At 37.0% G+C, this 12,871-nt stretch overlaps 1 protein-coding gene across 1 annotated transcript in view; it reads left to right on the plus strand.

Annotated features, from left to right (window-relative positions):
- LOC136864567 (uncharacterized) overlaps positions 1-12,871 on the plus strand; it is a 200,255-nt gene that overhangs the window by 168,542 nt on the left and 18,842 nt on the right. Inside the window, exon 10 of the mRNA XM_067141729.2 lies at positions 8,401-8,782. Within this exon, the coding sequence (XP_066997830.2) occupies positions 8,401-8,782 (382 nt within the window). The remainder of the gene's footprint in view (positions 1-8,400; positions 8,783-12,871) is intronic.

Consider the following 12,871-nt stretch of genomic DNA (forward strand, 5'->3'; position numbering starts at 1 on the left):
GAAATAATACCAGTAGTAAATAATATTATACTTAATAATATGACTAAGGAAATTGTTGTAAATAATGCAGAGGCGGAGTGTTCATATCAGAACATAGAAGCGTGACGAGTATCTTTTAAATACGCAAAATTAAAGCAAATACAGGGAACACTTACAGGCCTAAAATGACAACTAAGACAGGATGGTGGAAGGTGCGGGAAGCCCTAATGAGGTCCATGGGAACGTATGACGTTATGGGGGAGAAAAGACTTATAATAATACACCCAACAGACAAATAATTATTAAGGTAATGAACATACAATTATAAATGAACAAATAAATGAACTGCGGATTAACTGATACTTGAGATACCAAAACAAAAGATGTGTGAGACAATTAAGGTCTTTGATCATGAACAAACTTTGACATAGAGATTTAGAATTTACAGAATGAAGGGAGGCAACCTCGAACGAAACAAAATTAATTAGGCTAAACAATTCAAGACAGTGTTATCCTTTACTACAATTACAACTAGAGTTAGAAAGGAAGGTCTGCCTCATAAAACAACGTTGCGGACTAGCATAAATGCTAAGTCATATAAATGCTCTGTTTTGGAAAATGTGGAGAACTAGAGGAAATTCCGGCACACGAGATGGACTTCTACATAATTACTGAATTCACATTAAGTGGGAATAGTCCGAAACATATGAATGCATTTAAATAGCATAAGGCAAAAATGCGCTTACCTTTGGCGGCTGACGACCCATTGCGGGACGGGCGCTAAACACGCCCGCCCGCTGTAGTGATCCAAATTCAAAGACGCCGACAAAGTCACTCGCACACGCGAGGCGCCACAAACAGGAAATAGAGTGATAATAAATGACCAATAGCAACACTCCAGCTTGCCACATTCACCAATAAAATACTTGTACTTTTGACCAATGACAGTGATGTTCTAGAATTATGCTTTCTGCAGAATTTGCATCTTCGTGGATATTACAAAACGACAGGACGGGCCACTTACATGTGGCACACCCTGCCTCACATGTCATGTATAAAACTTCCACATCCCTTTCTATAATTTACAGAAAATTACAATTTAAATCAGGAAATGTAAATACCCCGGTCTCTTTGAACATAAATCTTCTTCATAGTCCATTTCTTCATATGCCTAAATATGTAATAATTTTCAAATAAGAAAGCTTCATACAATAATTTGCTTTGCACAAATTCTTCAGTTTTTTAAATATTTTTGTTTACCTAAAATGATGACAAGACAAAAATTTACATATATTACATAATAAGGACTTTGATTGCTTCACTGATTTCTGCTCACCAACGGCTACACACCTTTTGCATATTATTACATCTTCTATCTCTTTATATATTGTTTTGATTTCTTCATCATCCACTGAATTGGTAGGCATATAGACCTGCATTATTGTGCTGTGCTTGGTGTCTATCTTGACAACAATTATTGTTTCACTATGCTGGTCATAGTAGCTTACCCGCTGTTTCTTATTTATTATTAAACCAAATCCTGCATTTCCCCTGTTCGATTTTGTGTTGATATTTCTTTAGTCGCCTGACCAAAAATCCTGCTCTTCCTGCCAGCGTATTTCATTTATACCAACTACATCTAACTTTAGTTCATCCATTTCCCAATTCTAACATCCCACGCTCCAACTCACAGAATGTCAGAATCCATCTTCCTGAAGATTGCCCCCTCTCGTGTAGTCCCCACCCAGAGATCCTAATGGGGGACTATTTTACCTCCGGAATATTTTATCTGGGAGGAAGCCATCATCAGTACATCATTCATACAGTTAGAGCTGCATGTCCTCGGGAGTTAGTTACGACTGTAGTTTCCCGTTTCTTTCAGCCGTGTAGCATTATCAACACAGCTGGGTTCGAATCCCACTGTCGGCAGCCTTGAAGATGGTTTTCCGTGGTTTCCCATTTTCACACCAGGCAAATGCTGGGGCTGTACCATAATTAAGGCCACGGCCGCTTCCTTCCAACTCCTAGGCCTTTCCTATATCATCATCGCCATAAGACCTATCTGTGTCAGTGCGACTTCAAGCCCCTAGGAAAAAAAAAAAAATAATAAACACATGATTAACTACACATAAAAGAAATACAAAATTTTTAATCCATCTTCTCAATACTTGACAATCATGCCATGTTTACAAAAACATTACAATATGCTATTAGAAGGTACTAGTTTCGGTCCTATGAGGACCATTATCAGCCTAGCCAAGATACATAAGTGTATACCATAGTCCTAAAACAGAGTTATGCGGTGAGATGAGAGATGAAAAAATGGACTGGAGATGTGGTGGAATGATATACATATAAAATGGTGAAAATATGCACTGTTGTAGATGTAGCAAAGTTATGTTGAACAGTGACAAATAAAATCTTTTGGTATATGTCTTGTAAAATTACAATATTGAACACCAATTATCTCAAAATTGAATAAAATAATCTCTAGTTGATGAATAGTCTAAGGTTGCACATTAAAAAATTGGTTTATGTCGGATTTTAAACAATGTCCAATGTATCTGTTAAGTTCTAGAAGATAGGAAGTTCAACATTGGCGCAGAAGGAATTATTTTGTTCAATAAATCCACAACAGAGGTTAAATGTTGACAAAACTGTGGACATATCTTGTGGTAGATTGAAATCTTGCTGTGTTACAAAGGAGCAATCCCAATTCAATAGGAACCAAATGAACCAGGAGAAAAGAAAGTTTGAGTTAACGCAAGAAAGAATTGAATTGAGGGGACGAGACTGGCGAAAAAAAAAAAAGGAACAAACATTAAGGGCTCACCTTGCGCAATGTGGAACAAGCTTGCCGGTTGAGTGCAGCTAACAGAGTGAGAACAGCGTAAAGCAGAAGGGAAGGAAGTTAGTGAGGGGAGGAGCATATAATGACGTACCGGTAAGTGGGGAGGGGCGGGGAAATGGGAAGTGGCTTAAGGCGAGGTAGGCGGGAGGGAATATGGTGATGTTTGTGTTGGCGGGGGACCTTTAATTGACTTGAAGAAAGAATTTTGGTCTACTGACTTGCTTTTTCTGAAATAAGTGATAATAATAATAATAATAATAATAATAATAATAATAATAATAATAATAATAATCGTATGGCCTCAGCTACCGTTTGCAGACATTTCGATTTGACGCCATCTGGCTGTCTGCTCGTCAATTTCGACGTTCCGTTTTACTCTAGGTCCGCTAGATGGCAGACAGAGTAAACCGGATCTCTCTTGGGCGTCTATGGCTGAGATTTAATTAATTTTGTCGGGTAAATACCAAATGTATCACCAGAGATCTTTTACATGCCGACATCGTACGACATGGAGTGTCGAATGGACTTTCTTCCGCCCTTCAAAAATCCGACTACCTCTGCTCAATTGGTAGAGCAACCGACGTGAAATCGGGAGGTTGTGGGTTCGGATCCCACTGGTGTCTGGCTGGCCATTTTTGTTCTGTACTTAACATCTCTTCAACACGTACTACATGTACGTAACATGACCTAATATGTTGAAAGTGTGTTTCGATTACGATGCGTTCGTGAAAATTCAATATTCATTGACATTGCCCCACAACGGGCGAATTAAACGCACTCTATAGTTTGCTAGCAGCAGTGCCAGACCTGTAGCTCAGATCCTTTCAAACAGAACAAAGATGGCCTAGGCCACCATAGCTCAATTGGTAGAGCAACCGACGCGAAATCGGGAGGTTGTGGGTTCGGATCCCACTGGTGTCCGGCTGGCCATTTTTCTTCTGTACTTAACATCTCTTCAACACGTACTACATGTACGTAACACGACCTAATACATTGAAAGTGTTTCGATAAAAATTCTCGATTATATTAAGTAGAGGGCCTTTATTAGCTCTTTCAAGGATATCCATGTCTAATTCGATGTTCGTAAATTTATGATTATAGTCTACCATAAGTTGGCTGATAGCCGAAAATTTGTTATATTTGACTGCATTGAAGTGTTCCGAGTATCTTATATTAAAGCTTCTACCGGTTTGCCCTACATAAGAAATATTAGAACAGGAGTTACATTTAAGCCTGTAAACACCTGATTTTGCGTACTTGTTAACTTTATTAATGTGTTATGTATTATGTAGAATATGTGTATTGTTGTTGGTTTTAAAAGCTATTTTTACGCCTTTTTTTCCTTTAAAATATTAGTGATCTTATGAATTTCGTTGGTGTAAGTGAAAGTAGAAAAGGATTCGTATTTAGGTAGTTCTTTTTTAAGTGTGGTTTTGGGACGGAATTTGTTTATTGATAATACTTTCTATGAAATGGCTGCTGAAGCCATTGAATCTTGCTATGCTACGGATAGTATTCAGTTCAGTATAAAGATCTTTCTTAGTCATGGCTACATTGAATGCTCTGTGAACAAGGCTGTTTTATGTTGCTTTTTTGTGAGGGTGGGGGTGAGCTGAATCTTGTCGAATTGTAACAGCCGATTGGGTGGGTTTTCTATAAATTTTATAGGTTAAAGATTCCGGATGTCTAATAATGGTAAGGTCTAGAAAATTGATCTTTTGATCTGTTTCTAACTCCAAGGTAAATTTAATATGAGAGTCAATATTGTTTAGAGCTTGAAGAGTGGTATGGGCATCGTCTAAGTTCTCATTTATAACTACCAAGACATCAACGACATACCTAGCCCAAAAAATGATATTATCAAAATTTTTGTTGATTTTAGTGTTTTCAAGAAAGTCCAGATAAATATCTGGGAGAATACCTGAGGCCGATGAACCCATTGCCAGACCGTTCTGTTGATAGATGGTGCCATTAAACGTGAAAATGTTATTGTTTACAACCAGTTTAAACAATGTAATAAAATCTTGAATTTCTAATTTACTCAAATGACTATTTTTATTTAGGTTATTTTCAATTATGGGAATTAATTTGGAAATTTGGATGCTGGGGTACATATTTACAATATCAAAAGAGTGAAGTGAGTATTCAGGTTGCATGCTGAAGTTGTTTAGTTTGTCTAATAATTCGTATGTGTTTTTAATGGACTTCTTAGATAAGAATTGGTAGTTTTTCCTTAGGAACTTTTGGATGAATTGTAAAGTTTTGTACAAATTACTCGGTCTAAAATTAATGATTGGTCAAATGGGAACACCGGCCTTATGTATCTTAGGAAGAGCTCTGGCCGTAGGAAGCCCAGAGTTCATACTTATGAGCTGACTTTTTTTCATGTTCGGTAAGCAGGAAAGAAGTGTTTTTTAAAGTTTGTTTGAGGAGTCTTTGAACTTTTTGCGTGGGATATTTTTTGATTACGGAAAAAGAAACATCTTTGAAAAAATCTGAAGTTTTACTGATATATTCATTCTTATCGATAATTACTGTCGTGTTGCCTTTGTCGGCTTTAGTCACAATTAAATCGTTGTCTTTTATTTTCTTATTTAGGGCATGTAGAAGTTTCTGATCAGCTTGTACTTTCTTATTACTAGTGTTAGCGGGCAAATTAGGTGAATTATTATGAAAAAGAATGTTGTTGAGCTTCTTTTTTATCTCATATCGTAATTCATCTTGTGTATCTAATAGTATTTTTGAGATGGCTAGTTCTGATTGTGTTATCATTGTAACAGTTGAACTTATTGTATTCGAATTGGGCCAGTTGTGCTTGGGTCCCTTGGCTAAAATTATTTCTTCATTTTCACTTAAGGGTGTTTTGGATAAATTGATTACAGGTGGATGGAACTGATTACAATCATCCACTGGTCTGCTAAAGTGTCTGATTTGATTGCCGTACAATTTTGATCTCTTTAATTTTTCCAATTTATTCTCCAAATTATGTTGTTTCCTAGCTAAATCTTTAAATAATTTGTCTTCAACTAGTTGGAAGTAAAACAACCAATTCTTATCTAAGAAGTCCATTAAAAACACATACGAATTAGACAAACTAAACAACTTCAGCATGCAACCTGAATACTCACTTCACTCTTTTGATATTGTAAATATGTACCCCAGCATCCAAATTTCCAATTTAATTCCCATCATTGAAAATAACCTAAATAAAATTAGTCATTTGAGTAAATTAGAAATTCAAGATTTTATTACATTGCTTAAATTGGTTGTAAACAATAACTTTTTCACGTTTAATGGCTCCATCTATCAACAGAACGGTCTGGCAATGGGTTCACCGGCCTCAGGTATTCTCGCAGAAATTTATCTGGATTTTCTTGATAACACTAAAATCAACAACAATTTTGATAATATCCTTTTTTTTTGGCTAGGTATGTCGATGATGTCGTGGTAGTTATAAATGAGAACTTAGATGACGCCCATACCACTCTTCAAGCTCTAAACAACATTGACTCTCATATTAAATTTACCTTGGAGTTAGAAACAGATCAAAAGATCAATTTTCTAGACCTTACCATTATTAGACATCCGGAATCTTTAACCTATAAAATTTATAGAAAACCCACCCAATCGGCTGTTACAATTCGACAAGATTCAGCTCACCCCCACCCTCACAAAAAAGCAACATAAAACAGCCTTGTTCACAGAGCATTCAATGTAGCCATGACTAAGAAAGATCTTTATACTGAACTGAATACTATCCGTAGCATAGCAAGATTCAATGGCTTCAGCAGCCATTTCATAGAAAGTATTATCAATAAACAAATTCCGTCCCAAAACCACACTTAAAAAAGAACTACCTAGTGTAAATACGAATCCTTTTCTACTTTCACTTACACCAACGAAATTCATAAGATCACTAATATTTTAAAGAAAAAAGGTGTAAAAATAGCTTTTAAAACCAATAACAACAACAATACACACATTCTACATAATACATAACACATTAATAAAGTTAACAAGTACGCAAAATCAGGTGTTTACAGGCTTAAATGTAACTCCTGTTCTAATATTTGTTATGTATGGCAAACTGGTAGAAGCTTTAATATAAGATACTCGGAACACTTCAATGCAGTCAAATATAACAAATTTTCGGCTATAAGCCAACATATGGTCGACTATAATAACAAATTTACGAACATCGAATTAGACCTGGATATCCTTGAAATAGCTAATTAAGGCCCTCTACTTATTTTAATCGAGAATTTTTATATACATTTGGACCAATACTTTAACGCTAACTACAATCTCAATGAAATAACCGAGAAACCTAATATTTTATTTGATCTTTTCATCACTTATTTCAGAAAAAGCAAGTCAGTAGACCAAAATTCTTTCTTCAAGTCAATTAAAGGTCCCCCGCCAACACAAACATCACCATATTCCCTCCCGCCTACCTGCCTTAAGCCACTTCCCATTTCCCCGCCCCTCCCCACTTACCGGTACGTCATTATATGCTCCTCCCCTCACTAACTTCCTTCCCTTCTGCTTTACGCTTTCTCACTCTGTTAGTTGCACTTAACCGGCAAGCTTGTTTCACATTGCACAAGGTGAGCCCTTAATGTTTGTTCCTTTTTTTTTCGCCAGTCTCGTCCCCTCAATTCAATTCTTTCTTGCGTTAACTCAAACTTTCTTTTCTCCTGGTTCATTTGGTTCCTATTGAATTGGGATTGCTCCTTTGTAACACAGCAAGATTTCAATCTACCACAAGATATGTCCACAGTTTTGTCAACATTTAACCTCTGTTGTGGATTTATTGAACAAAATAATTCCTTCTGCGCCAATGTTGAACTTCCTATCTTCTAGAACTTAAGAGATACATTGGACATTGTTTAAAATCAGACATAAACCAATTTTTAAATGTGCAACCTTAGACTATTCATCAACTAGAGATTATTTTATTCAATTTTGAGATAATTGGTGTTTAATATTGTAATTTTACGAGACATATACCAAAAGATTTTATTTGTCACTGTTCAACATAACTTTGCTACATCTAAAACAGTGCATATTTTAACTATTTTATATGTATATCATTCCACCACATCTCCAGTCCATTTTTTCATCTCTCATCTCACCGCATAACTCTGTTTTAGGACTATGGTATACACTTATGTATCTTGGCTAGGCTGATGATGGTCCTCATAGGACCGAAACTAGTACCTTCTAATAGCACATTGTAATGTTTTTGTAAACATGGCATGATTGTCAAGTATTGAGAAGGTGGATGAAATTTTTTATTTTATTTTATGTATAATATTAACTCAATACGGAACCAACTATGAAGTTTATAACCTTGAAACATGATTAACTAACTAATCAGCTGAGGACGTTTCCAGAGTCTGAGTGTTCTGCCTCAGACATTATACACATCTGGTCTTTTGGGTTTATGCCATGTTAAACGATGTGCACGCAGCATAAATTCAAACCAGTACCATCTCCAATATTGAGATCTGTGAAAGCGTAAATCATATTCGTTAATATTTAGTGTGTTTTCTTTTACATGCTTTCAGCTCAGGTATACCAAAACCCGGTCTCAAAGCTGCAGTCTCATTACAAGATGTAAATGGTATTCCATCTTTGACATCTCCTTCAGTAACGTTGCAGTCACCGCAGACAAAATTGTCTGGTGCCCAAGAGAGATCCAGATCTGTGGATTATGGTGTGAAGATCACCTCACCTGCTATGGCAGACTTTCTGCAGCAAGTAAAAGATCAGCGACAGTTGAAATCTGCTAGAAACCTGCCGCAAATTAATAAACCTGCTACACTTACACAAGCTGCTCTTTCTAAGAATAATAAGAATAATTCACAGCAGGTGTCAAGTCCATTGAAATCATTAACTAAGAATTGTCGTACAGGAAAATCAGTGCCTTCAATCAAACTAGGACTCCAGGTAAGAAATTCAGTATATTTATTTATTGATTTATTTTTTATTTATTTATATTTAATTGTATATACAAGTTATGCACATAATAAAAGAGATATACTGAGAGATCACAAGATTGGAATATTAATTACTAATCCAAATCCTAGAAGAGCTCCAAAGAAGGTTGTCTGCCCTGTGCCATGAAGGTTGCTGAGATTTCAGTCTATTTAGTTCTTAACATATCTGCGTGGATTGAAAAGCATGCCTTGATTATAATCTTCTTTTATGTCTTCAGTAGTATTCTGATCTTAGTGATGGTGATGATATGTAGCTTAAGAAAAGTAGCCAGTTTTGTGTTGGTAGGACAAATACAACCAATAATGAGGCGCATTGTCTGATTTCATCGGGTATCTATAATTTTGGTGTTAGCCAGGTTCAGAAGCAGTATTCAGCAATGAAATAACAAAGAGCCAGAGCAGTGGATCGAAGGATGGAAGCATTAGGTCCCCAAGAGGTGCCTGTTAGTTTCTGGAGTATGTTATTCCATGTTTTAATCTTGGCAGCAATATTTGAAATGTGGGTCTTGTATGTTAATGATCTGTCTAATGTTAGTCCTAAGTATTTGGGTGTGCTGTGGTATTGGAGGATCTGTCCTCTGAGTGTGATGGTTGACTTAAAATCTACATGTCTATTGCGGAGGTGGAACGTAGATACAAGTGTTTCTTGAGAGTCAAGTCGGAGATAGCATGGTTGGAAGTAACTATCCACCTTCTTCAGATCTGACGTACGTAAGTGTTGATTCTGTTTGAGGGAAACTTTGATCTTGACATACCAAGACAATGTCATCTGTATAAATGGATTTCCTAGACTTGGTTTCTGGTAAGTTATGTCTGTACAATTTTTTTTTTCCTAGTTGCTTTACGTCACACTGACACAGATAGGTCTTATGGCGACAATGGGACAGGAAAGGCCTAGGAATGGGAAGGAAGCGGCCGTGGCCTTTATTAACATACAGCCCCAGCATTTGCCTGGTGTGAAAATGGGAAACCACGGAAAACCATCTTCAGGGCTGCCGACAGTGGGGTTCGAACCCACTATCTCCCAGATTCTGTACAAATTGAAGAGAGTGGGAGCTAATACAGACCCTTGAGGAAGCTCATCGTTTAGCTTGTGTGCTTTGCTCATTGAATCATCAGCATGTTATGTATAAGATTAGTTAGCTTCAAAAACGGAATGACAGCGATGAATTTGAGAAGAATTCACGCCAGACTGCCATAAGCAGCTGAGAGGTCAATACAAAAATTTAAAAAAGCAGCCATGTTAACGTGTTTTGTCTAAAAAATGTATGGGTTGCTAGTGCAAGAACTTGTTCATAACATCCTCTCCCAGGTCTGAAGCTAGCATGCTTGTAGATGTTATCAGAAATTCTGTTATAAATAATAGTCCTCCTAGTAGCTTCATTGTGACACTTAGGAGGGCTCATCATCAGAGAAGGGTCTGCTGTTTTGTAAGCCAATCTCCACTTTGTTCTATGAAGCACTTTGTTTGGAAAAAGATAACATAGCGCACGTCTTCTTGAAGGCGATCAAGCCAGTGTTTCTTGGGCCAACCACATGGCCTATTTCCAGATGGCATAATGCGAAGTGCCATCTGTGTAATAGATGTACCTTCTCTATGTATTATATGGCCATACCACCGAAGTTGAGTCGTACACATCTTATCTACAAACAGGGCAACTCCCATAATTTGCTGGATTTCTGTGTTGGTGACATGATCTAGCCGGGTCAGGTAAAGTGACCAGTAAAGCATGCGCATCTCCACAACATGAAGTGCTTGTTCGTGCTTGACTCTTCCTCGTCAGAATTCAGAGCCATACAGAGCGACTGGGCAAACAAGTCTTGTAAACTGTGGACGTCAGGTGGATTGGTATCCGACGATTGCAGAGAACACCAGTAGTTTGCTGCTACTTCAACCAGGCCGCATTTACTCGTGCATGGGCATCTGGACACTCAGCATTGATGAAAGAACCAAGGTACTTAAACTGTTCTACTTTATTGAGATCTTGGCCATCTATCTAAATGGTTCCACTCGTTTGCAGAGCGCACTCCATGTATTCAGTTTTCTTGGTATTCGGTCGAAGTCCACGGGTTGTTAGTTTTTCATTCCACTTCTGAACCTACTCTTGAATCTGTTGATGCTTCTCAGCAACCAGTAGGACATCATCGGCATACACGAGTGACCATGGCGGTGATGACTGGATATCAATCAATACTGACCTGCATTTAGGGCAGTCGCCCAGGTGGCAGATTCCCTATCTGTTGTTTTCCTAGCCTTTTCCTAAATGATTTCAAAGAAATTGGAAATTTATTGAACATCTCCCTTGGTAAGTTATTCCAGTCCCTAACTCCCCTTCCTATAAATGAATATTTGCCCCAGTTTGTCCTCTTGAATTCCAACTTTATCTTCATATTGTGATCTTTCCTACTTTTATAAACGCCACTCAAACTTATTCGTCTACTAATGTAATTTCACACCATCTCTCCACTGACAGCTCGGAACATACCACTTATGTAAAAGTTTCAGACAAATTTATTTAAAAACCACCATTCCAATACTTTAAAATCTCTAAATCTAAGATACAAATACTACATACATGTTAAAATGGGACATGTTTCGCTTAGGCTTTGTAAGCATCTTCAGCCATACTTAATCTAAAGCTAAGTCAAGGCCCTGAAATGGTTTTCTCATTAAAGTATAATAATACAAGATAAAACAGTCATAAAGTCTAGTTTGTGGAAAAAGCAATACTTAAATGCAAATAAAATTCAATAATGAACTTGTCATAGTATTATATGTACATGAAATGAATACTAGTGTTCATCTAAAAAAGTACACGTTAGTTATTTGTAGAACGAGACAGTCATAATGATCTGACATACATTTGGATTGTACAGATTGTTTGACATTAATGAAGCGTGGATTAATTAAAAATGTTGAAAAATAAATCTTCGAGCGTTGTTGACTGAGAATCAGGTACATAGAATACAGTAGAGTTGTTGACTCCAAGTGGTTGCGTAATAAGGTCAAAAGGCACTTGAAGCATCAGTATAGAAGTGTTGTCTTCTTCTAGAATAATCTTTGTAATAGATTATAGTCGCGAGCTGTCTAGCGTAGATTCAACCAATAGGGTGTTCACTAAAGCCTTAGATATGGGAGAATTCGCAAAGTAGCGCGTGTTGAAAACTGAAATGTGTAAGAAAATAAGTATAAGTTTTGAAGCATAGAGAACATTCTATTAATGAGTGGAAGTTTAACAACGCTTACCCCTAGTGTTGACAGTGAGGTGACTAGTCTTGTTGGTTGTTTGAAACGATCTGGCAGTTGTTATTCTACTGCTACATATATTGTAGGGGTGTGTCTTTGAAGGCGGAGAATGAGTCAGGAGAGGGGAGGTAGGCGGAGCATTGAGGACATTAGGAGTAGGTGGAGGGGGTGTGGCATGAATCGGTGACTTGGGAGTGGCTACTATTGCGATATGGAAATTGCTGACATGTTTATTATTATTCTTGCGTTCCGGCCTTCTAAGGACCACGTTACAATTTCAGTTGTTCCTCCTTAGTTGTTCTTTCCTTTTCTTCCAGTATTCTTTCATTGTTTCACTATGTTTCTTTTTCCTGTCTTCAGTCCACTTTGTGCCTGTTTTCTTTTCCTTCCTCCCTTGGAATCCTTCCATTTGTAAGACTTTCTTCCTAAAAATCTTTCTTTCTAATAATTCTTCTTCCCGTATGTTGTTCCTTTCCAGGTCTTTCTTGACTTCTTGAATCCAGATGGTAGTTGATTTCTTTTCCCAAAGGTACTTGAAGATTCGTTTAGTTAGTCTATTGTGATCCATTCTGTAAATGTGTCCAAGAAATAGCAATCTCCTTTTTCTTATTGTTTCTGATATGTTTTCTACGTTCTGGTAAATTTCATTGTTACTTCTTAATTTTCAAAACTGCAATTCTTAGAGGACCTAATATTTTCCTTGTAATTCTTCTTTCTAATATTTCTAATTTATCAAGCTTGTAGTTCAGTGCTAGACATTCGCTGGCATAAAGGCATTCTGGTTTCACTACT

This window comes from Anabrus simplex, chromosome 1 (genome assembly GCF_040414725.1).
Source record: "Anabrus simplex isolate iqAnaSimp1 chromosome 1, ASM4041472v1, whole genome shotgun sequence".
In the NCBI taxonomy this organism is placed as follows: Eukaryota; Metazoa; Arthropoda; class Insecta; order Orthoptera; family Tettigoniidae; genus Anabrus; species Anabrus simplex.